General features: G+C 48.0%; 1 protein-coding gene across 4 annotated transcripts in view; it reads left to right on the top strand.

The window, feature by feature from the left end:
• Positions 1-25,857, top strand: part of adgrd1 (adhesion G protein-coupled receptor D1) — a 210,079-nt gene that overhangs the window by 85,931 nt on the left and 98,291 nt on the right. For all 4 annotated transcript variants that reach the window (XM_068006195.1, XM_068006194.1, XM_068006193.1 and 1 more), the window contains 2 exons: positions 20,591-20,664; positions 21,668-21,791. In XM_068006195.1, coding sequence (XP_067862296.1) covers positions 20,591-20,664; positions 21,668-21,791 — 198 coding nt within the window. The remainder of the gene's footprint in view (positions 1-20,590; positions 20,665-21,667; positions 21,792-25,857) is intronic.

Genomic DNA, 25,857 nt, shown 5'->3' with positions numbered 1-25,857 from the left:
TGGACAACATCCAGGCTTGGGCTCATAAGTGGCAAGTAACATTCGTGCCAGGCAATGACCATCTCCAACAAGAGAGAGTCTAACCACCTCCCCTTGACATTCAACGGCATGACCATCGCCGAATCCCCCACCATCAACATCCTGGGGGTCACCATTGATCAGAAACTTAACTGGACAGCCATATAAATACTGTGGCTACGAGAGCTGGTCAGAGGCTGGGTATTCTGTGGCGAGTGACTCACCTCCTGACTCCCCAAAGCCTTTCCACCATCTACAAGGCACAAGTCAGGAGAGTGATGGAATACTCTCCACTTGCCTGGATGAGTGCAGCTCCAACAACACTCAAGAAGCTCGACACCATCCAGAAAAAAGCAGCCTGCTTGATTGGCGCCCCATCCACCACCCTAAACATTCACTCCCTTCACCACCGGCGCACTGTGGCTGCAGTGTGTACCATCCACAGGATGCACTGCAGCAACTCGCCAAGGCTTCTTCGACAGCACCTCCCAAACCCACAACCTCTGCCACCTAGAAGGACAAGAGCAGCAGGTATATGGGAACAACACCACCTGCACGTTTCCCTCCAAGTCCCAACCATCCCGACTTGGAAATATATCGCCGTTCCTTCATCGTTGCTGGGTCAAAATCCTGGAACTCCCTTCCTAACAGCACTGTGGGAGAACCTTCACCACATGGACTGCAGCGGTTCAAGAAGGCGGCTCACCACCACCTTCTCAAGGGCAATTAGGGATGGGCAATAAATGCCGGCCTCGCCAGCGACGCCCACATCCCATGAACGAATAAAAAAAAAACGAGCAGCATAAGGAGCTATTAGGACAGGTGACCAAAACCTTGGTCAAAGAGGTAGGTTTTAATGAGCGTCTTAAAGGAGAGAGAGGCGGAGAAGTTTGGGGGAGGGAAATTGAGCTTAGGGCCTAGGCAGCTGAAGGCTCAGCAGCCAATGGTGGAGCAATGGAAATCGGGGATGTGCAAGAGGCCAGAATTGGAAAAGCACAGAGATCTCGGAGGGTTTTAGGGTAGTAGAAAGCTACAGAGATCGGGAGGGGTGAGGCCATGGAGGGATTTGAAAACAAGGATGAGAATTTTAAAATTGAGGTGTCCCTAGACCGGACAACAGAGGTCAGCGAACACATGGGTGATGGGTGACTGGACTTGGTGCGAATTCGGATACGGGCAGCAGAGTTTTGGATGAGCTGAAGTTTAGGAGGCTGGCCAGTAGAGCATTGGAATAGGGAAGACCTAGCTATCCCTGTGAAGCAGTATACAGTCGGATGCTCTGTCTCATTAATCCCAAGGCGGGTTATGCCCTGCTGTGACTATTCTGACTCTCCAGTAATACTGCGACATTGGTAAAGAATATCTTGATGAGGGAAAGGAGCCAGGATGTGAAATCGTCATTTGGTTGGAGTATCCCCGATTTTAATCGCTCCACCATTGGCGGTCATGCCTTCAGCTGCCTCGGCCCTAAGCTCTGGAATTCCCTCCCTCAACCTCTGTCTCTCTGTTTCTCTCTCCTCCATGAAGATACTCCTTAAAAACCTACCTCTTTGACCAATCTTTTTAATCGCCTGTCCTAATATCTCCTTATGTGGCTCGGTGTGAAATTTTGTTTGATAATCGCTCCTGTGAAGCGCCTTGGGACGTTTCACTACATTGAGGAGATAGATATATGTTTTAGTGCTAAAGGGATCAAGGGATATGGGGAAAAAGCGGGAACAGGGTACTGAGTTAAACGATCAGCCATGATCATTTTGAATGGCGGAGCAGGCCCGAATGGCCTACTCTTGCTCCTATTTTCTATGTTTCTATGTTTAAAGGCGCTATATAAATGCAGTTTGTTGTTGTTGAGCAAGTTCATTATGATTGAGGGCCAGCTGTCCAGCTCTGTATTCTAGAATATACCACGAGGCACGCAGCTCATCGAGTCCACTATGGTCAGATGGAAAAGCAATCTTTTGTTTGTGGGGGGAGCGAGGAGAGGGTTAACACACACAGTTGGAATGCACACGGCCTTGCAAAGTTTGAACAGATCTTGTTTTGATGAGGAGTGCTGCTAAAATTACCTCAGTGTATGTTATTAATTAAAATGCTAAATGAGGGTTGGAAATGTTCTGCAGTTTCGTGCCCTGCCAAATCCAAACCCCTTGGGTTGGGATCACAATTTTTTTTTTTGTAAATTATCATTACTGCTCCAACTTGCATGTGGTGTGTCTGTATAAACATCATTTGAGTCATTTACCAGATTTTTTTTAAAAAAAAGTTTTAAATTTTCCTGTAACTTTCGCTGCGCTGACTGTGCTCCGCTGCGGTGCTTTCAAAGAATTTGTGCCAGATCAGTCCAAGACGATGTGCAAAGAGACTCAAATCAGGTCTGTTGTGAGGATTTTCAGTGATCTGGAAGAGAAGAGACGGAAGAAAGTCTGTGGCATCTTCTCCAGAGTCTCGGAGGAAGGAATTAACGGTCCTGGTGATGGGCGTGAGAATTGCCGTGGAAATTTTCAATCATGAGATGCATATATTAAATGCTGAAATACACCTGTCATAGATACTGTCTGGCCGTCCCCCCGATGGGGCACAGGACTTCCGTCTTCTTGCCCCAAGCGACCCTGACCCTTTCTGATTTCCCAGGGTCATGGACATTTATATAAAGTAGGTGCATACCCGTAGCCTTCGCTCCGTCTCCTGATTGCCCCTCCTGACCGCTCCTTCTCCCGATCGCTCCCCATCCCCCTCTCTCCCGGTCGTTCCTCTCCCCCCTCCCCATCGCCCACTATCGATCGCTAGCCCCCTGCACCCAGCCCCTAACTGAGAGCCACTACTGGCGATGTAGCAGCCTAAAATTGAAATGCTCTTTGCCGGTGAGCTGCCTGGGGGCGCCCACACCAATCGCAGCCCCGCTGGAGAACACGCCATGTTGAAGGTGGGGAGAGCGTTCCCAGCGGAGGGCCGCTGCTTTGTTGGGTCCCATCGGGATCGGGCAAGGCGGCTGCCCTGAGAAAAACAAAGGGCACTTTCCAGCAGGACAGGTATCTCTGCCATAGCCAAGCGGGTCACGACTGCACACCATAAGGGAACTGCCCTTTCCCATTTGTTGGGGGCCACTTCTGCCTGATGAACTTTTGGCAAGTAATATATTCCTGCTTCATGCAGATTTACATTACACAGTGGACAATGCAGGTGGAATTGGTGGGAATTTCTAAATCCCATTGGCCTCGCCCCTCTTCCTCACCCAATCAGGAAAGGGGTCTGCGTTTTGAATTAAGAAGCAAAGCAGACCCCGAGCCTCATGGCGCCAAGTTAGCTCAGTGGCCAGAGAAAAAGAGAAAGAACTCCCATTTATACAGCGCCTTTCACAACTCCAGGACGTCACAAAGCGCTTCACGGCCAATGAGGTAGTTTTGAAGTGTAGTCACTAATATAGGAAATGCAGCAGCCAATTTGCGCACAGCAAGGTCCCACAAACAGCAATAAGATAAATGACCAGATCATCTGTTTTAGTGAAGTTGGTTGAGGGATAAATATTGGCCCCAGGACACGGGAGAACCCCCTTGCCCTTCTTCATGGGACCTTTTACATCCACCCGAGGGGACAGACAGGGCCTCGGTTTAACATCTCATCTGAAAGACGGCACCTCTGATGCTGCAGGACTCCCTCAGCCTAGATTATTTGTTCAAGTCTCTGGAGTGCCACGTCTGGCATTTTACACTGGACGGAACGGCCAGCAACAAATGACTGTTTAGCAAGTAAGAAAATGATGACCAGCAAACGGAAATATACCATGTAGTTATCACATGACAAAAACTGCAGGGATCGACGTGGAGATTTTCTTTGTGGCCGTTCAGTACCTTCTGTCTATCATTGTATGATAAAGTGGTTGCTATGGTTACTGAGTTGTAATGAAACACATGCCATAACACTCCAGTGAAAGAACAGTCGCTGCTTCTCATTATCGTCCGAACAAACGGGAAAGCAGTCGAAAGAGAAAAGCTCAATCCAACTTTCCTACAATAGTGTTTTTTCTAATTACGCCGGGGTTCATAAAGTAATGAATCTATTTGAGATGTGGTCTGATTCTGGATTCTAATGGGGAACTGCTCGCATCAGGCAATCCTTAATCAGAGCTGCTACATTCTTGAAGACATTAGATCAATTTCCTAAGGGACTGAAATTTGTATCGAAGAAATCATATGGAAGGAATGAGTTTTCTGTTTATTAAAATGCTGTTCTGGTCAATTGGTGATGTGCCAGGAAATAAAGTTTGCTTGGATGGGAAGGGGTAATGATGGACCCATATTATATTCCAAACCACCCCAATGAATATTACAATTGACAGTTACGTTAAACATTCAGGAGCTATTACAACAAACATTTAATCACTGTGGCCCTAGCCTGCCAGCTTTTGACAGATTGTTTAGTGGGTCTATCACTTGCATGTTTGTGTAGCGTTAAAACGTTCGCATATCTGAACGGTATTTATATCTGGGCATTTTTCATGCCTTAATAGCGGGAATGTTACAGACTCAGTCAAGTCTCACCAATCACTTTTACATAGAATTAAATCCAATTTTCTAGCACGGGAACAGTCCATTTGACCCAACTGGTCCATGCCGGTGTTTATGCTCCACACGAGCCTCCTCCCTCCCTACTCCATCTCACCCTATCACCATATCCTTCTATTCCTTTCTCCCTCATGTGTTTATCCAGCTTCCCCTTAAATGCATCTATGCTATTCACCTCAACTACTCCTTGTGGTGACGAGTTCCATATTCTCACCACTCTCTGGGTAAAGAAGTTTCTCCTGAATTCCTTATTGGATTTATTAGTGACTATCTTATATTTATGGCCCCTAGTTCTGGTCTCCCCCACAAAGTGGAAACATCTTCTCTACATCTACCCTATCGAACCCTTTCATAATCTTAACGACCTCTATCAGGTCACCCCTCTGCCTTCTCTTTTCTACAGTATAGAGCCTCAGTCTGATCAGTCTTTCCTGATAGTTGTATCTACTTATAGATGAGTTTTGGCGAAGGGGAATGACGAGCTGTTCGGGTAATGTACCGAGAACAATCCAACCCGTGCCAAGGACTGACCCACAGACTGAAGGCTGGTTCCCCAAACCTCCCTAAACTTTCAGAAAATGCAGACATATCCTCTCCAGTAAGACATTCTTCCTCATTAGACTGCTGGATGTCGGGCCGACTCCTGGACCGTGTAGTTCAGGCATGTCCAACTCCCATCCCGTGGAACGTGCCCGCCAACCTCTGGCGTATTTGCGTTTATATTTGTTACTCGCTGGTTTGTCCTGTTTGAATTTTGCAGGATTGGAAAGGAACTATTTCCTCAATCGTGGATAAATCCCGAATCAGAACGTCAACATAGTATCATACTAGGTACAGCACAGGGGGAGGCCACTCGGCCCATCGTGCCTGTGCCGACTCTTTGAAAGAGCTATCCAATTAGTCCCACTCCCCCTGCTCTTTCCCCGTAGCCCTGCAAATTTTTTCCCTTCCAGTATTTATCCAATTCCCTTTTGAAAGTTATTATTGAATCTGCTTCCACCGCCCTTTCAGGCAGCGCATTCCAGATCAGAACAAATCACTGAGTGAAAAACATTTCTCCTTATTTCAGGTCTGGCTCTTTTGCCGATCACCTTAAATCTGTGTTCTCTGGCTACCGACCCTTCTGTCGCTGTTTTGTCTTATTTACATGATTTTGAACACCTCTATCAAATCTCCCCTTAACCTTCTCTGCTCTAATGAGAACAATCCCAGCTTCTACAGTCTCTCCACATAACCAAAGTCCCTCATCCCTGGCACCATTCTAGTAAATCTCCTCTGCACCATCTATTAGTATTGGCAACTTGAGATATGTGCAAATTATTGAGATCAGGGTATTCAGACGCTGTATGTGACTCACGTGGCATCAAGCTAAGCAGCCAAAAGGCCTGGGCCGGCCTGATCTAGTCATCCAAGATTATCAGAGAGTGAAGCCACATCTTGACTAGCCTGTTAGATGAGATAGATACAGAGCCACCCCTAGACCAGCAGGTGTCTGGTGTCTTCCCACTAGGCCTTTGTGGATGCAGATTTTATAAAGAAAAGCTGTAACTTTAATAACAGTAAACAAAGAAAGTGTTTCCATCTCTCCTGCTATGGCTGCAGCCATGGTTACCTGGCACCATGAAGGGGAAACTTTTACTGGCACCGCAGTAATAGACATCTTGTCCTGGGCAGAACATTTAGGCAGGTTCAGGGCTGATGTCAGGAGGTTCTCCCTCACAGAGAGAGAGAGAGAGAGAGTGAATAATGAAACCAGGTAGTGAGTGCTGGAAAGACCCTGCAGTCATTCAGGCGCTGCAATACGGAACCATCACATTTCATGGCAGCATGAACTAGAGGGGCTGAACGGCCTCCCTCATCGACTTATCTTTCTGACCTGGTGGGTCATTCAAATCCGAGGTGTGCAGAATTCAACTAGATTCGACAAGTAAAGGCCCCTTTTGGGATTTTGTTCTGGCTGACTGTTCACCTCTAATTAATCCGCTCTGCAGGCGGGGCCTCTTATTAATCTGTAAGTTTGGGTTGCGGTGAGACAGCACTGCGATTATGACATTGTTTTAAAGTCTGGTGGCAATTGTGGGTTTGGGTTTGGTGTGGTTGACTGAAACCACAAGGCACTCATGTTGAGAATTCTCCAGCCAGCTAACTGACACAGAGGAGAAAGTAAAGGGAGAAAGAAGGAACTTGCATTTATATAGCGCCTTTCACCACCTCAGGACGTCCCAAAGCGCTTCACAGCCAATGAAGTACTTTTTGAAGTGTAGTCACTGTTGTAATGTAGGAAACACGGCAGCCAATTTGCACACAGCAAGATCCCACAAACAGCAATGTGCTAAATGACCGGTTAATCTGTTTTAGTTGTGTTGGTTGAGGGATAAATATTGACCCAGGACAGCGGAGAGAACTCCTTTTCTCTCAGAAGCTTTATATTCTCTCGGCCCTGCTGCCCCGTTGCTGTCAGACACTGTTGAAGAGTCATGGGAACAGGAGTATCATAGAAAGGTTACAGCACGGAAGGAGGCCATTCAGCCCATCGAGTCCGCGCCAGCTCTATGCAAGAGCAATCCAGCTAGTCCCACTCCCCCGCCCTGTCCTGTAGCCCTGCAATTTTTTTCCTTTCAAGTACTTATCCAGTTCCCTTTTGAAGGCCATGATTGAATCTGCCTCCACCACCCCCTCAGGCAGTGCATTCCAGATCCTAACCACTCGCTGTGTAAAAAAGTTTTTCCTCATGTCACTTTTGGTTCTTCTGCCAATCACCTTAAATCTATGTCCTCTGGTTCTTGACCCTTCTGCCAATGGGAACAGTTTCTCTCTATCTACTCTGTCCAGACCTTTCATGATTTTGAATACCTCGATCAAATCTCCTCGCAACCGTCTCTGTTCTAAGGAGAACAACCCCAGCTTCTCCAGACTACCCACGTAACTGAAGTCTCTCATCCCTGGAATCATTCTAGTAAATCTCTTCTGCACCCTCTCCAAGGCCTTCACATCCTTCCTGAAGTGCGGTGCCCAGAACTGGACACAATACTCCAGTTGTGGTCGAACCAGTGTTTTATAAAGGTTCAACATGACTTCCTTACTTTTGTACTCTATGCCTCTATTTATAAAGCCCAGGATCCTGTATGCTTTTTTAACCACTTTCTCAACCTGCCCTGCCACCTTCAACGATTTGTGCACATATACCCCCAGATCTCTCTGCTCCTGTACTCCCTTTAGAATTGTGCCCTTTAGTTTATATTGCCTCTCCTCGTTCTTATTGAAATGTATCACTTCGCATTTTTCTGCATTAAATTTCATCTGCCATGTCTCCGCCCATGCCACTAGCCTGTCTATATCCTCTTGAAGTCTATCACTATCCTCCTCACTGTTCACTACACTTCCAAGTTTTATGTCATCTGCAAATTTTGAAATTGTGCCCTGTACACCCAAGTCCAAGTCATTAATATATATCAAAAAAAGCAGTGGTCCCAGCACTGACCCCTGGGGAACACCACTGTACACCTCCCTCCAGTCCGAAAAACAACCGTTCACCACTACTCTCTGTTTCCTGTCACTTCGCCAATTCTGTATCCATGTTGCTACTGCCCCCTTTATTCCATGGGCTTCAATCTTGATGATAAGCCTACTGTGCAGCACTTTATCAAACGCCTTTTGAAAGTCCATATACACCACATCAACTACATTGCCCTCATCGACCCTCTCTGTTATCTCATCATAAAACTCTAATCAGGTTAGTTAAACACGATTTGCCTTTAACAAATCTGTGCTGACTTTCCCTAATCAATCCACCCTCGTCCAAGTGACTGCTAATTCTGTCCCGGATTATCGTTTCTAAAAGTTTCCCTATCACCGAGGTTAAACTGTAGTTGCTGGGTTTATCCTTACACCCTTTTTTGAACAAGGGGGTAACATTTGCAATTCTCCAGTCCTCTGGCACCACCCCTGTATCTACGGATGTTTGGAAGATTATGGCCAGTACCTCCGCAATTTCCACCCTTACTTCCCTCAGCAACCTAGGATGCATCCCATCCGGACCAGGTGAGTTATTTACTTTAACTACGAGGCCATTCAGCCCCTCGAGTCTGTTCCGCCATTCAGTTAGATCATGGCTGATCTGTATCTTAACTCCATCTACCCACCTTGGTTTTTCAGACCCCGGTCCCTGTTTTTTTTAGCTGAGATTAAAAGTACAGAGTTGATGCACTGACTTCGTGGGATGGGAGATCTGGGGGTGGTGATACACGGCTGTAACAGAAGTGTTTTACACAGAAAGCTAAAATCACTCGGTCACCCACGCGTTAAAACCTTAAAGCCCTGATTTTAACTTGGGACATGAGTCGGTGGGAGGGGTGTGGTGGGAGGGGGGAGGGGGGAGGGGGGAGGGGGGAGGGGGAACGACACACACATGAGGCGGGCGACAAATCATCCCGACTTGACAGCGTGAGACCCCTGGGGAGATTGTAATGCTGCATCGGCCGTGTCAGTCTCCCGCTCGAAACCGGGAGAGAGGGCGTGGGTGTGTGGGGATGGGCGAGATTGGGTGCAAAACACGCTCGCCTGACTTTCAGGCCTGGGCCTCGCCCGGAATGGGCGTGAAGAGTGAGCAGAGCGACAGGTGAAGACTGGCCGGCCCCTCTACCGCCTGCCGGCCTCACGTTAATTGGCGGTGAGGGGGTTTCTGGAGGGTCTCGTGGGAGAGAAGTGGGGGAGGAGGGGGTACGAGGCAGGGGAGGCCGCAACTTCCCATATGGAGCACAGAGCAGCGTTCCTGGCCCCAAAAGGCAGATGAGCTGAGGGCAGAGATAGACACGTGGAAGTACGATATCTCCTCTAGCTGAAACATGGCTTAAAGAGGGGCAGGAACAGCAGCTCAATGTTCCTGGTTACAGAGTTTTCAGACAAGACAGAGAGGGGGATAAAAAAAATGGCGGAGTGGCAATATTGGTGAAAGAAACAATTACGGCTGTGAGGAGGGATGATATGTTAGAAGGATCATCAAATGAGGCCTTATGGGTTGAGCTAAAGAACAAAAAAGGGGCAGTCACACTGCTGGGAGCGTATTATAGACCCCCAAACAGTCAGAGGGAGATAGAGGAGCAAATATGTAGGCAAGTTTCTGAGAAGTGCAAAAACAACAGGACAGTAATAGTCGGGGATTTAAACAACCCGAATATTAACTGGGATACAATCAGTGTAAAAGTACAGAGGGTGCAGAATTCTTAAATTGCATTCAGGAGAATTTTTTTAGCCAGTACGTAGCAAGCCCAACAAGAGGGGGGGCAGTTCCGGATTTAGTTTTAAGGAATGAAGCCGGGCCTCTCTATCTCGTCTGAAAACCTTGTAACCAGGAACGTTGAGCTGCCATTCCTGCCCCTCTTTAAGGAGTATCAGTGGGAGAGCATTTTGGTGGTAGTGATCATAATTCAGTTAGATTTAGCGTAGTTATGGAAAAGGACAAAGATAAAACAGGAATAAAAGTTCTAAATTGGGGAAAGGCCAATTTTACTAAGCTGAGAAGTGGAAACAGCTACTTGAAGGTAAATCAGTGTCAGAGCAGAGGGAGGAGTTCAAGGGGGAGATGGTGAGGGTTCAGAATAAACATGTTCCCATAAGGAAAAAGGGTGGGATTCCCAAATCTAGAGCCCCCTGGATGACAAGGAGCATACAGAGTAAGATAAGACAAAAAGAAGGGAAGCTTATGTCAGATACTGAGAGCTCAATACTTTAGAAAGCCTAGAGGAGTATAGAAAGTGCAGGGGTGAAATTAAAAAGGAAATTAGGAAAGCAAAGAGAGGGCATGAAAAAATACTGGCAAATAAAATCAAGGAAAACCCAAAGATGTTTTATAAATACATAAAGAGCAAGAGGATAACGAAGGAAAGAGTAGGGCCATTTAGAGACCAAAAAGGTAAACTGTGTGTGGAGGCGGAAGATGTGGGCATGGTTCTCAATGAATACTTTGCGTCTGACTTCACAAAAGAGGGGGATGATGCAGAGATTGTAGTGGAGGAGGAGTGTGAAATATTGGATGGGATAAACGTAGTGAGAGAGGAAGTATTAAGGGGATTAGCATCTTTGAAAGTAGATAAATCACCAGGCCCAGATGAAATGTATCCCAGGTTGCTAAAAGAAGCAAGGGAGGAAATAGCAGAGGCTCTGACCATCATTTTCCAATCCTCCCTGGTGACAGGCGTGGTGCCGGAGGATTGGAGGACTGCTAACGTTGTACCATTGTTTAAAGAGGGAAGAAAGGATAGACCGAGTAATTACAGGCCAGTCAGTCTAACCTCGGTGGTGGGCAAATTATTGGAATCAATTCTGAGTGACAGTATAAATTGTCATTTAGAAAGGCACGGATTAATCAAGGACAGTCAGCATGGATTTGTTAAGGGAAGGTCATGTCTGACTAACTTGATTGAATTTTTTGAGGAGGTAACAAGGAGGGTCGATGAGGGTAATGCGTTTGACTTAGTCTACGTGGATTTTAGCAAGGCTTTTTTTTTATTCGTTCATGGGATGTGGGTGTCGCTGGCGAGGCCGGCATTTATTGCCCATCCCTAATTGCCCCTTGAGAAGGTGGTGGTGAGCCGCCTTCTTGAACCGCTGCAGTCCGTGTGGTGACGGTTCTCCCACAGTGCTGCTCGGAAGGGAGTTCCAGGGTTTTGACCCAGCGACAATGAAGGAACGGCGATATATTTCCAAGTTGGGATGGTGTGTGACTTGGAGGGGAATGTGCAGGTGGTGTTGTTCCCATGTACCTGCTGCCCTTGTCCTTCTAGGTGATAGAGGTCGCGGGTTTGGGAAGTGCTGTCGAAGAAGCCTTGGCGAGTTGCTGCAGTGCATCCTGTGGATGGTACACACTGCAGCCACAGTGCGCCGGTGGTGAAGGGAGTGAATGTTTAGGGTGGTGGATGGGGTGCCAATTAAGCGGGCTGCTTTGTCCTGGATGGTGTCGAGCTTCTTGAGTGTTGTTGGAGCTGCACCCATCCAGGCAAGTGGAGAGTATTCCATCACACTCCTGACTTGTGCCTTGTAGATGGTGGAAATGCTTTGGGGAGTCAGGAGGTGAGTCACTCACCGCAGAATATCCAGCCTCTGACCTGCTCTTGTAGCCACAGTATTTATGTGGCTGGTCCAGTTAAGTTTCTGGTCAATGGTGACCCCCAGGATGTTGATGGTGGGGGATTTGGCGATGGTAATGCCGTTGAATGTCAAGAGGAGGTGGTTAGACATTCTCTTGTTGGAGATGGTCATTGCCTGGCACTTGCCTGGTGCGAATGTTACTTGCCACTTATCAGCCCAAGCCTGGATGTTGTCCAGGTCTTGCTGCATGCGGGCTCGGACTGCTTCATTATCTGAGGGTTGCAAATGGAACTGAACACTGTGCAGTCATCAGCGAACATCCCCATTTCTGACCTTATGATGGAGGGAAGGTCACTGATGAAGCAGCTGAAGATGGTTATGCCTAGGACACTGCCCTGAGGAACTCCTGCAGCAATGTCCCACATGGCAGTCTGGTCCATGGGATCCAAGGGAAAAAGGCAAAATTGGCTCAGTGGCAGGAAGCAAAGGGTAATGGTTGACTGGTGTTTTTGTGACTGGAAGACTGTTTCCAGTGGGGTTCCACAGGGCTCAGTAGTAGGTCCATTGCTTTTTGTGATATATATTAATGATTTAGACTTAAGTGCAGGGGGCATGATCAAGAAGTTTGCAGATGATACAAAAATTGGCCGTGTGGTTGATAGTGAGGAGGAAAGCTGTAGACTGCAGGAAGATCCTTTTGCAGGAAGATGGGAGAACCTTCACCACACGGACTGCAGCGGTTCAAGAAGGCGGCTCACCACCACCTTCTCAAGAGTAATTAGGGATGGGTAAAAAATGTTGGCCTCACCAGTGATGCCCACATCCCATGAATAAATAAAAAAAATATCAATGGACTGGTCAGGTAGGCGGAAAAGTGGCAAATGGAATTCAATCCAGAGAAGTGTGAGGTAATGCATTTGGGGAGTGCAAACAAGGCAAGGGAATACACAATAAATGGGAGGATACTGAGAGGTGTAGAGGAAGAGAGGGACCTTGGAGTGCATGTCCACAGATCCCTGAAGGTAGCAGGACAGGTAGATAAGGTGGTTAAGAAGGCATATGGGATACTTGCCTTTATTAGTTGAGGCATAGAATATAAGAGCAGGGAGGTTATGTTGGAACTGTATAAAACACTAGTTAGGCCACAGCTTGAGTACTGTGTACAGTTCTGGTCTCCACATTACAGGAAAGATGTGATTGCACTAGAGAGGGTACAGAGGAGATTTATGAGGATGTTGCCAGGGCTGGAGAATTTTAGCTATGAGGAAAGGTTGGATAGGCTGGGGTTGTTTTCTTTGGAACAGAGGAGGTTGAGGGGAGATTTAATTGAAGTGTCTAAAATTATGAGGGGCCAAGATAGAGTGGATAGGGAGGACCTATTTCCCTTAGCAGAGAGGTCAATAACCAGGGGGCATCGATTTAAAGTGATTGGTAGAAGGATTGGAGGGGAGCTGAGGAGAAATATTTTCACCCAGAGGATGATGGGGGTCTGGAACTCACTGCCTGAAAGGGTGGTAGAGGCAGAAACCCTCAACTCATTTAAAAAGTACCTGATATGCACTTGAAGTTCTGTAACCTACAGGGCTATGGACCAAGTGCTGGAAAGTAGGATTAGGCTGGATAGCTCTTTTTCGACCGGCACAGACACGATGGGCCAAATGGCCGGTGTTTCTATATTTTTAAGGAAAGTTTTAGACTTGCCTGAAGGGCCTCTTCTGTCTGGAGCTGCTTCTGCCGAGAGGGAAAAATGGCTGCAGTGTGTCTAATCCACAGAATGCACTCGCCAAGGATTCACCAACAGCACCTCCCAAACCTGCCAGCTCCACCACCTAGAAGGACAAGGGCAGCAGGTGCGTGGGAACACCATCACTTCCAAGTTCCCCTTCCAAGTCACACACCATCCCGACTTGGCCTTAGAGAGGTTACAGAGATTTACTAGAGTGGCCCCAGGGATGAGGGACTTCAGTTATGTGGAGAGACTGGAGAAGCTGGGGTTGTTCTCCTTAGAGCAGAGAAGGTTAAGGGGAGATTTAATAGAAATGTTCAAAATCATGAGAGATTTTGACAGAGTAAATAAGGAGAAACTGTTTCCAGTGGCAGGAGGGTCGGTAACCAGAGGACACAGATTTAAGGTAATTGGCAAAAGAACCAGAGGGGAGATGAGGAGAATTTTTTTTACGCAGCGAGTTGTGATGATCTGGAATGCGCTGCCTGAAAGGGCGGTGGAAGCAGATTCAATAATAACTTTCAAAAAGGAATTGGATAAATACTTGAAGGGAAAAAATTAGCAGGGTTATGGGGAAAGGGCAGGGGCAGTGGGACTAATGGGATAGCTCTTTCAATGAGCTGGCACGGGCTCGATGGGCCGAAGGACCTCCTTCTGTGCTGTACCATCCTATGCTTCTATGATATCGGCCGTTCCTTCATCGTCGCTGGGTCAAAGTCCTGCAACTCTCTCCCTAACAGCACTGTGGGAGAACCTTCATCACACGGACTGCAGCGGTTCAAGAAGGCGGCTCACCACCACCTTCTCAAGGGCCAACTAGGGATGGGCAATAAATGTTGGCCTTGCCAGCGACGCCCACACCCCGAGAATGGATTAAAAAAACTTCATCGGCAGTGCATAAACGGGAGCTTCCGTTCTACTTCCGATGAAGTTACGGCAGCGGAGCTGGAAATTCCCGGGTAGTCTATCTGTACAATTCAGGATGAGGTGACCTAGCTAGAGAGACAGGTTTACAATAACTGCACCAGCTGGGGCTATAAAATTTTTATTGGAAGCGTAAAATAATTGACATCAAGAACAGTAAAATGAAATAAAACACGATCTCCTCATTCATCCTGCCTTCCCATAAACATAAAGGATAATCACCAATAAATCATAGATTCCACAATCGTCAGTGGAAGGCCCAGAACTAAGCAGCTGTACGTTTAATCAGATTCTTGTGCTGCATCCTTTCCCCTCGTCCACTCCCGCCTGAAGCTGACGAGAGTGTGAGCAGATTCAGATAACAAACATAAGAACATAAGAAATAGGAGCAGGAGTAGGCCATTCGGCCCCTCGAGGCTGCTCCGCCATTCAATAAGATCATGGCTGATCTTCGACCTCAACTCCACTTTCCCACCCAATCCCCATATCCCTTTATTTCCCTAGAGTCCAAAAATCTATCGATCTCAGTCTTGAATATATTCAATGACTGAGCATCCACAGCCCTCTGGGGGAGAGAATCCCAAAGATTCGCAACCCTCTGAGTGAAGAAATTCCTCCTCATCTCAGTCCTAAATGGCCGACCCCTTGTCCTGAGACTGTGCCCTCCTAGTTCTAGACTCTCCAGCCAGGGGAAACATCCTCTCAGCATCTACCCTGTCAAGCCCTCTCAGAATCTTACATGTTTCAATGAGATCATCTCTCATTCTTCTAAACTCCACAGAGTATAGGCCCATTCTACTCAATCCCTCCTCAGAGGAACCTGCCCATCGTTTCAAGAGAATTGATGTGTTCCAGCAACTCCTCTTGAAGGCAAGGCTTCTAATGCCCCAGTGCAACGAGCCACATTCCTTCAACTCCCGCAAACAGTGCAGTGCCTCCGCCTCCCCTGCCTTGTCAACTAAAGATTCACCCCCTGCTAATTAGTGCCTCTCTGGCTGGGATCTCTCAGCATCTACGGAGCAGTCACAGAACTCGGCTCTTCTGAGGGCTGCTGAGCTGCTTTTTTTTTGTGCTTGACTAAGTTTGACGATCACAAGATGTCTGTTAATAGCCAACATGAAAGTACCTGGATCCCATCCAACTATAGATGGTTCCCTCACGCAAATCCCGCTGTAGTTTTTTGGTCTGGTGCTTGCAGTTGTAAAGCGAGAATTGATGTTGGTTCTTTATCTGCAGTTCACTTTTATTGCTTGTGTGTTTTCAATTATACAGTGGTGTAGTGGTTATGTTACTGGAGTGGTAATCCAAGGAATGAGATTTCAGAATCCTACCCTGGAGTTTGAGAATTTGAATTCAGTGATAAAAAATCTGGAAATAAAAAGCCGGTCTCAGTAAAAGTGACCAGGAAGCTGTCGGATTGTTATAAAAACCCAACTGGTTCATTAATGTCCTTTTAGGGAAGGAAACCTGCCGTCTTTACCCGGTCTGGGCCTACATGTGACTCCAGTCCCCACACCAACTGATTCTTGAGTGGCCTAGCAAGTTCAGAGTCACTCCTTACGTGCACTCTCAGCCATGTATGCAAGGAGCAAAACTTGAGCTCATCCAAAACTCTGCTGCCCGGATCCCATCTCGCACCGAGTCCCGTTCACCCATCACCCCCTGCGCTCGCTGACCTACACTGGCTCCCGGTCCGGCAACGCCTCGATTTTAAAATTCTCATCCTTGTTATCAAACCCCTCCATGGCCTCGCCCCTCCCTATCTCTGTAACCTCCTCCAGCCCTACGACCCTCCGAGATCTCTGCGCTCCTCCAATTCTGGCCTCTTGCGCATCCCCGATTTTAATCGCTCCACCATTGGCGGCCGTGCCTTCAGCTGCCTGGGCCCTAAGCTCTGGAATTCCCTCCCTAAACCTCTCGGTCTCTTTACCTCACTCTCTCCTCCCTTAAGACCCTCCTTAAAACCTACCTCTTTGACCAAGCTTTTGGTCACCTGTCCTAATATCTCCTTATATGGATCGATTTTTGTTTGATAATCACTCCTGTGAAGCGCCTTGGGACGTTTTACTATGTTAAAGGCGCTATATAAATGCGAGTTCTGGTTGTTTATAAAGCTGTTGAACACCAGTTATATATTGAGCAAGAGTCCACTGTAAGGTTCAGATTAGAACAGGTACTAGTGTACTGCCTGAGGTGTGGCAGAATGTGGGACGGAGCCTCTGGTCCCCACGTAGTGAGTTCCTGATCTCATCCAGACTGCCGAGGAGATCCACAAGTCGACTGTGCAGGGTGGGAAATACTGGGGCACCTCTTAGAGCCTGGCTACTGATTGGCATTCGGCAGGGTCCCGGCAATAGATTACCTGCCATCCCTCTCGATCGGACAAAGGAGAGGGGTTTGGACCAGACAGTCTCATTTTTGAACGGAATGTTTGGAAATTTTTTCAAATGCTGCTGACAGTAAGTCAGACGATATGGTGTTTTTTTTAAATTCATTCTTGGGATGTGGGCATCGCTGGCGAGGCCGGCATTTATTGCCCATCCCTAAGTGCCCCTTGAGAAGGTGGTGGTGAGCCGCCTTCTTGAACCGCTGCAGTCCGTGTGGTGAAGGTTCTCCCACAGTGCTGTTAGGAAGGGAGTTCCAGGATTTTGACCCAGCGACAGTGAGGGAACGGCGATATATTTCCAAGTCGGGATGGTGTGTGACCTGGAGGGGAACTTGGGGGTGATGGTGTTCCCATGCACCTGCTGCCTTTACAAGGACAGAAGGACCATACCCCTACTGTTCTGCCGCTAAGGCAGAGCTGTGTTTTTAATTGGCCTGACCCCTTTCTAGACCACTAACTATACTTCCCGTGCTCTAAGAGGTTCATCCTGAGGTCAACCAGCGGCTAATAGCTGTTGCTGAGGAAAGTTTGTCTCCAGATTGACAGCTACTTGTAAATCCCTGTCACCTCCGGAGGTTAATTAGCGACTAATTCCCGTTGCTGAGGGATGTCGGGATTGTTTATTCATAATTCTTTAGGCGTTCTATGAACATGATATTTGCGCCTATCAGGTGCATATTATCAAGTGTGAAACTTTCAGGTGTGACGGATTTAAGATTTTTCTGTACAGCTGGAAGCCAAGGGGCCGGAGATTCCTTTAGACCCATTTTCAGGCCTGAAATCGAAGTGCACGATCCAACCAGAAGGCCTGACTCCGGCCCAAAGTGAGACCTCGGGCCTCATTAATATTATTTGGGCAGCGGTTCGAAGGTGAGCCCGGATGGGTGGGGGTCAGGGGGGTGCGTGTGGTAGAGCAGCAATGGCAGGGTGAGGGGAGGATGGGCCAATCGGTAGAACTGTGGGGTCGGGGGAGCGATCCTGCTCCTCTGGGCTCCACAGCAACATACTCGCCAGTGAAGAATCCTGAGCGGAGGAGCAGGCATGGGGGCTCATCGCTATCCAACTTCGGCAAGGGGGCCGAAAAGAGGCGATAGGCCCCCGCACTTACGTAAAGGACCTAACACCTTTTTTTTAGGCGACCGCGAGGGATGCCTGATAAGTGGCCCGACCCAGTAACGGGCCTGGCGTCTCTCAGGTGTACCCTGGGCATGGGACGTTGGTCCCTGAAATTGGCCCATTTTAAGCCCCTAAAACATATGCAAAGAAGTCCACTTTCTGCCCCCAACAGTCTGCACCTTGTACAAAAGTTTATTTTTCCCCCCACTTGCTCCTGTGCTTTATGATTGGATGGCATAAGTTGTTCAACATTGAAGAGCAATTGACAGAATCCCCTCCCTCTGGGCCCCCGCCCCAAACCAGCCCCTCTGCTTAGTTTGGGACTTGCATATCAGGGAGGGTGTGTGGCATGGGCACTCCCTGAGAAGGGGGAGAGAGGTACAAGAGAAACCTGTACTAATTTAGCATGCTTCACGCCCCAAAGCATTTCACGGCCAATGAATTACCTTTGAAGTTCAGTTGCTATTGTCCTGTAGGCAACTGCAGCAGCCCACAGACGGACCGGTTAATCTGTTTTGGTTGAGGGGGAGAACGTTTGCCAGTGAACTGGGGAAACTCCCTGCTCCTCTTCAAGTAGTGCTAGAGGGTGTTTCATGTCCTCAGGGCCTCAGTTTAATGTCTCGTCCATAAGACATCGGGCCGAATCTTGCTGGAAGAATAACGGCATTATTAACGTGCAAATCGGCCAGCAGGTTCAGGGGATTAAGAGACAGGCCGTGAGTTGCAAACCTCCAGAACTTGCTGGGTGATTTACGCCGCTCCACCGTTTCTTTCGCACAAATCTCGTCCTTAGCCTCCCCGTTATTTTTAAGAACTTGCTGGATTTACACATTAATTGCCCAATCAACTCGCCGCAGAAAGTTAGGGCTGGAACTTAACAGTGTAAGTACTGTTTTAACGACATGATAATTGTTAATGCAATGCCAATCAACCTCTCCGGCCCAGAAAGGGAACAATCTGTTCAATCTCATTCCTGCAGGTAATAAATTGTTGTTAGATATTTAAAACATTTCAAATTTAACATTTTAAAATTTTTTCTTACTTTTCCTTTCTCTCTTAATCCAATCTTTCTTTCCCTCTCTCTATTTCTCTTTCAGTACCTGATTTGATTCTGATTCACCCGATTTCCTTCTCCGTCATTCCTGATTCTTTCTCGATCCTTAAATCTCGTTGGTTGCGGAGATAGACTGTTGGTCCCACCGTCCACTAAGGTCCCACAGGCCTCGTTGCCCTCGTCAGGCCGTTACCAGCTCGCGCTCCCGGCAAGTTACGGTGCAAAAAAACTTTTGAGCCGAAGGGTGAGGAGGAAAAAGTCTAATGGGACCCGTTGCAAGATGCCCCACTCCAGCGAGATCTGGGCCGTCACTTCCAAAGATATAGAACTCCCCGTGTGTCAGTCCAGATTACGGGCTCAAACCCTGGAGTTGGGGCTTGAACCCATGACCTTCTGACTCGAGAGGTCAGAGTGGAACCACTGACACATCTTTTAAGTATTAAAAAAAAACACAGGAGGGAACAGGATACGAAATCTATGAAGTCTCTTTAGATTAGTTCAATTGTAAACAATTTTACAACACCAAGTTATAGTCCAGCAATTTTATTTTAAATTCACAAGCTTTCAGAGGCTTCCTCCTTCGTCAGAAACATTTTCCTGACGAAGGAGGAAGCCTCCGAAAGCTTGTGAATTTAAAATAAAATTGCTGGACTATAACTTGGTGTTGTAAAATTGTTTACAATTGTCAACCCCAGTCCATCACCGGCATCTCCACATCATTAGATTAGTTCAGTTTCAGTACAACTGGAGGGTGGACATGCCCTGACATCTCAGGATGTGAGTTTATCTCCATTCTCTCAACTCTTGCTGCTAAGATTTTTCCTTTTCACTGGGGAAATATTCCTCCATCAGGCTCGGTGAGACACTGTGCAGTGAGCTGTGGAATTTTATAAATTGTCAAGTGAAATGTGATGAAGGGGGTTTTGAATTAAAAAATCCTCATTGCATTCGCAGTCATTTGTTAAATCTTTATATTAACATACAAGTTTTCGTCGGCGCACAGTGGAATCAATTCCTCAAGCTTACTTTCGCACAAAGGCCTGGAGAACTGAAATTTGTCAAAAAGATTGAAAGTGAATGCACTTTCAGAAAATACTAAAGAGAAAAAGAAAGGGAGAGCTAGCATTTCTACAGTGCCTTTCATCGCCGCAGGTCGTCCCAAAGCGCTTTACAGCCAGTGAGGTACTTTTGAAATGCAGTCACTGTTGTAATGTAGGAAATGCGGCAGCCAATTTGTGCACAGCAAGATCCCACAAACAGCAATGTGATAATGACCAGATAATCTGTTTTTGTGATGTTGGTTGAGGGATAAATATTGTCCAGGACACCGGGGAGAACTGTCCTGCTCTTCTTTGAATAGTGTCATGGGATCTTTTACGTCCACTTGAGAGGGGCAGACGGGGCCTCGGTTTAACGTCTCATCCAAAAGACGGCACCTCCGATAGTGCAGCACTCCCTCAGTACCGGCACTGGGAGTGTCAGCCTGGATTATGGGCTCAAGTCTCTGGGGTGGGGCTCGAAACCACAACCATCTGACTCAGAGGTAACAAACCGAAGTCAATCTACTGCTGAAAAAGAAACACTGGATGCTTTCTCTCAGGACTTAGTTTTGGGGCTCGGAGCAGTTCTGTGTTGGGGGGAGAAGAAAAATTCAACTCTCAGAGAAATTTAAGGAATTAAATTAAGTCTTTTCCTCTCTGTGTCTCCTTCCCTTTCAGACACCAGAACAGTATAACCAGGCCTTAAACAAAACCAACCAAGTCTACCTGTGGTGCGCCTTTCTTGATTACAGGTGAGCAGCTGGACTGGAAATCACTTTGTACAAGAGGTAGATACCCTATAATATAAATCAGGGTCAATGTGGTTTCCTGGACCAATTTCGATCAGAGGGGAATTTTCCATTAATTGGCCTGGGTTATTGTCTCTCCCAGGAGATCACATGGCTCCTCTGGTGGGGTGGGGAGTGCCTGTACCCTGATGGACCAGTTCGTCGCGACCCTGTGGGGCAGGCTGGGTGGTCTTTTCCTGCTCGTCATTTTTGAATGTTTGCATAAACTCATTTAGCGCCAGAGCCTAGATTTTTTTCCCACATGTGTGGTTTCCAGGCGCACGGGAGTTGGGAATATGCAGGAATCTGCCCCCTTGTGCTCTGACAGGTTTCCTGGTTGTGGGGGGGGGGGCGATGGGGTGGAGGCAGTACTCACCCCAACAGGTGGACACCTCATTTGCATATTCATTTGGGGGACATGTCCACCTGGCAAATCACTTCCTGCCACACCGGACACCAAGCGGGAAACAGGCCCATTTGGAATTCAGTTACATCGAGTTACATCGAGACTGTAGCTCAGAAACAGGCCATTCGGCCCAACTGGTCCATGCCGGTGTTTATGCTCCTCATGAGCCTCCTCCCTCCCTATCTCACCCTATCAGCATATCCTTCTATTCCTTTCTCCCTCATGTGTTTATCCAGCTTCCCCTTAAATGTATCTCTGCTGTTCGCCTCAACTGCTCCTTGTGGGAGCGAGTTCCACATTCTCACCGCTCTCTGGGTAAAGAAGTTTCTCCTGAATTCCCTATTGGATTTATTCGTGACTATCTTATATTTATGGCCCCCAGTTCTGGTCTCCCCCATAAGTGGAAACATCTTCTCTACGTCCACCTTATCAAACTCTTTCATAATCTTAAAGGCCTCGATCAGGTCACCCCTCAGCCTTCTCTTTTCCAGAGAAAAGAGCCCCAGCCTGTTCCATTTTTCCTGATTCATTGGCTGACTTGGGATTCTTTGTATTTTACAGCTCAGGGGCTGCCGTTTGGTCCAATGAAGGCTGTATTCGGATTGGTGGGAACATTTCCTACTCCGTTTGCCTCTGCAATCACCTCACCAACTTTGCCATCCTCATGCAAGTGATGCCTTTGGAGGTGAGTGAACTAAACACTTCATCAAAGATCCAAAAAAATCTTCCCTGTAGAAAGAGAGGGAAAGATTGAAGGAGCATTCATAGAGCAACTTAGGTCATGTCAACGGACTTAACCTTGACGTGTAGTCACTATCGCTACACAGGTGAAAACTGCAGCCATTTTCTGCACAGTGTGATCCCACAGGCCAAAAGAGATAAATGAGCCAGTTAATCTGATTTTGTTGGTGCTGGTTGAGAGAGGAACGTCGGCCTGGACACCTTGGGGAGCAAAATGCTCTTCTTCCAATAAAGCCGTGGGACCTTGCCCAACTTTAGTCGGCAGATAGAGCATCGATTTATGTCTCAGCCAAAGGGTGGCATCACAGACCGGGCAGCGCTCCCTCGCCGCCTCAGACCGGGCAGCGCTCCCTCGCCGCCTCAGACCGGGCAGCGCTCCCTCGCCGCCTCAGACCGGGCAGCGCTCCCTCGCCGCCTCAGACCGGGCAGCGCTCCCTCGCCGCCGCAGACCGGGCAGCGCTCCCTCGCCGCCTCAGACCGGGCAGCGCTCCCTCGCCGCCGCAGACCAGGCAGCGCTCCCTCGCCGCCTCAGACCGGGCAGCGCTCCCTCGCCGCCTCAGACCGGGCAGCGCTCCCTCGCCGCCTCAGACCGGGCAGCGCTCCCTCGCCGCCGCAGACCGGGCAGCGCTCCCTCGCCGCCTCAGACCGGGCAGCGCTCCCTCGCCGCCTCAGACCGGGCAGCGCTCCCTCGCCGCCGCAGACCGGGCAGCGCTCCCTCGCCGCCGCAGACCGGGCAGCGCTCCCTCGCCGCCGCAGACCGGGCAGCGCTCCCCGCTCCCTCGCTGCTGCACCAACAGGCACAGTTCAATTTATTTATGATTTACTGCTAATAATTTCAGACTGGAATTGGTTCTCCAAAAAGTGAAACTTTATTCAGCAGTGAAATGACCTGATAGCCACCTGCAGAGAGAATGTTATCACACCTCAGGAAGGATATACTGACCTTGGAGGGGGTGCAGCGCAGATTCACCAGAATGATATCGGGGCTAAAAGGGTTAAATTATAAGGTTGCATCGACTTGGCTTGTATTCCATTGAATATAGAAGATTAAGGGGTGATCTAATTGAGGTATTTAAGATGATTAAAGGATTCGATAGGGTAGAGAGAGAGAAACTATTCCCTCTGGCGGGGGGAGTCCAGAACAAGGGGGCAGAACCTTAAAATTAGAGCCAGGCCGTTCAGGGGTGATGTCAGGAAGCACTTCTTCACACAAAGGGGAGTGGGAATCTGGAACTCTCTCCCCCAAAAAGCTGTTGAGGCTGGGGGTCAATTGAAAATGTCAAAACTGAGCTTGATAGATTTTTGTTGGGTGAGGGGATTAAGGGTTACGGAACCAAGGCGGGTAAATGGAGCTAAGATACAGATCAGCCATGATCTAATTGAATGGCAGAGCAGGCTCGAGAGACTAAATGGCCTCTTCTTGTAGCTGATGAGGGACTTCAGTTATGTGGAGAGACTGGAGAAGCTGGGGTTCTTCTCAGAGCAGAGAAGGTTAAGGGGAGTTTTAATAATGGTGTTCAAAATTATGACGGGTTTTGATAGTGAGCAACAATTCCCACTTGCAGGAGAGTCGGTGACCAGAGGACACAGATTTAAGATAATTGCCAAAAGAATGATGTGGAGATGCCGGTGATGGACTGGGGTTGACAAATGTAAACAATCTTACAACACCAGGTTATAGTCCAACAATTTTATTTGAAAATCACAAGCTTTCGGAGGCTTCCTCCTTCGTCAGGTGAACGTTCAAGGATTTCCTGACATTCACCTGACGAAGGAGGAAGCCTCCGAAAGCTTGTGATTTTCAAATAAAATTGTTGGACTATAACTTGGTGTTGTAAAATTGTTTACATTTGCCAAAAGAATTGGGGGGAGATGTGGAGAATTTTTTTTACGCAGCGAGTTGTGATGATCTGGAATGCGCTGCCTGAAAGGGCGGTGGAAGCAGATTCAATGATAACTTTCAAAAGGGAATTGGATAAATACTTGAAAAGGAAAAATTTGCAGCTCAATGGGGAAAGAGCAGGAAGAGTGGGACTAATTGGACAGCTGTTTCAAAGAGCCGGCACAGGCACAATGGGCCGAATGGCCTCCTTCTGTGCTGTTAGATTTTATGAGAGTGTAGAGTGAGCATCCTTTGAAAGCTGAAGAGGGGGAACAAAGGGTTAATGAATGATTCCCATCACCTTAAAAATCAGTGAGTATAATTTGTAGCCGAAGCTCAGAATTGCTGTTGAGTCTGGATCTGTTTGAGGTAAAGTTTCAGGATGCCTACTCGGGATTTTTCCCATCCTGTGCGTTAGCGGGAAGGAGATAGTGTCAGTAATTCTGACGGATGTACTCGTTGACTGTTAACTGCAACAGAGTAAGACCAGTAATGAAAGACGGACACTGTGAGACCATTAGTGATCGATCGTGACCTTCGTCCTTCGTGGTGTGAAGGTGAAAGACTGTGGTCCCGATTTACCTGGTGACCCATCGCTGACCCCTGTTGGTCTTTTCAATGATGTGGAGATGCCGGTGATGGACTGGGGTTGACAATTGTAAACAATTTTACAACACCAAGTTATAGTCCAGCAATTTTATTTTAAATTCACAAGCTTTCGGAGATTTTCTCCTTCCTCAGGCAAATGTTTTTTCAATAACACACTGCTCAAAAAAAATCCTTGAAGGATCCGAATTTAACTCCAGCCCCCAAGCGCCAATCAAGGACGGGGAGCGCGTGAGAGGTTAAGATGGCGGCAGCTTGATGCTCGCTGACCTCGCGGGCACCCCACCCACTTCAACAGGCACGTTTTGATCACCCTGTGAGACCCTCGGCCCGGGCCCTCGCTGAGATTCGGCACTCGGGACCTGATGACCTCACTCAGACCCCGACGCTATTTTAAAGTCATGTCGTGCGAGGGAGCGGGAGGCCCAGACGAGAAGAAAGAAAGAACTTGCATTTATATAGCGCCTTTCACCACCTCAGGACGTCCCAAAGCGCTTCACAGCCAATGAAGTACACTTTTGAAGTGTAGTCACTGTTGTAATGTTGCAAACGGGACAGTTAATTTGCGCACAGCAAGATCCCACAAACAGCAATGCGGTAATGACCAGATAATCTGTTTTTTAGCAATGTCGGTTGAGGGATAAATATTGTCCGGGATACCGGGGAGAACTCCCCCTGCTCTACTTCGAATAGTGGCCGTGGGATCTATTACATCCACTTGAGAGGGCAGGCGGGACTCTGGTTTAACATCTCCTCCGAGAGACGGCTCCTCCGACAGTGCAGCACTCCCTCAGTACTGGCACTGGGAGTGTCGGCCTGGATTATGTGCTCAAGTCTCTGGAACATCAGAAATAGGTGCAGGAGTAGGCCATCCGGCCCCTCGAGCCTGCTCCACCATTCAATCAGATCATGGCTGATCTTGTATGAATGGCAGACTTGGAGCCACAACCTATTGACTCAGAGACTAGAGTGCTACCCCCCGCCCCCCCCCCGAGCCACGGCGGACACCTGGACTGTGAAGGGAAGTGATTTTTATTTTCTTAAAGGTTGCCTTGAGGGCCCGAAGTGTAAGGAGTGCTCCCGTGGGCCCGACAAGGAAACCCAGGGCCCTTCCCCTGGGCCTCCCTCCCTTGACTGCGACCACCTGCCATGTTCTCCCAACTCCTGCATGCCTGCCTCGCGTGAGTGACGCTGGGTTCTGGCGCGAGTCTGACTCGGTGCATTTATATCGAAGCCCAGGAGTTAAAATGGGCTCATGTTGACGAGCAAGTTTGACGCTCGTCCCGAGTTAAAATGGCGGCTTCAGTCTTGAATCTTGATATCGCAAAAAACAAAATGAGGCAGCGACACACACAATCTTAAAAACTATTTAGTTTTACAAGACGTATAATGTTAAGGGGATGGTTAACAAGAGTAAGAAAGAGAGAAAGAACTCGCTTTTGTATAGCGACCTCAGGACGACCCAAAGCGTTTCACAGCCAATTAAGTACTTTTTGAAGTGAAATGTGGGGAAACGCGGCCA

This window comes from Heptranchias perlo, chromosome 25 (assembly GCF_035084215.1).
Source record: "Heptranchias perlo isolate sHepPer1 chromosome 25, sHepPer1.hap1, whole genome shotgun sequence".
Classification (NCBI taxonomy): Eukaryota; Metazoa; Chordata; class Chondrichthyes; order Hexanchiformes; family Hexanchidae; genus Heptranchias; species Heptranchias perlo.
The sequence above is the reverse complement of the archived record's forward strand: the minus strand, read 5'-3'. Positions and strand labels throughout refer to the sequence as shown.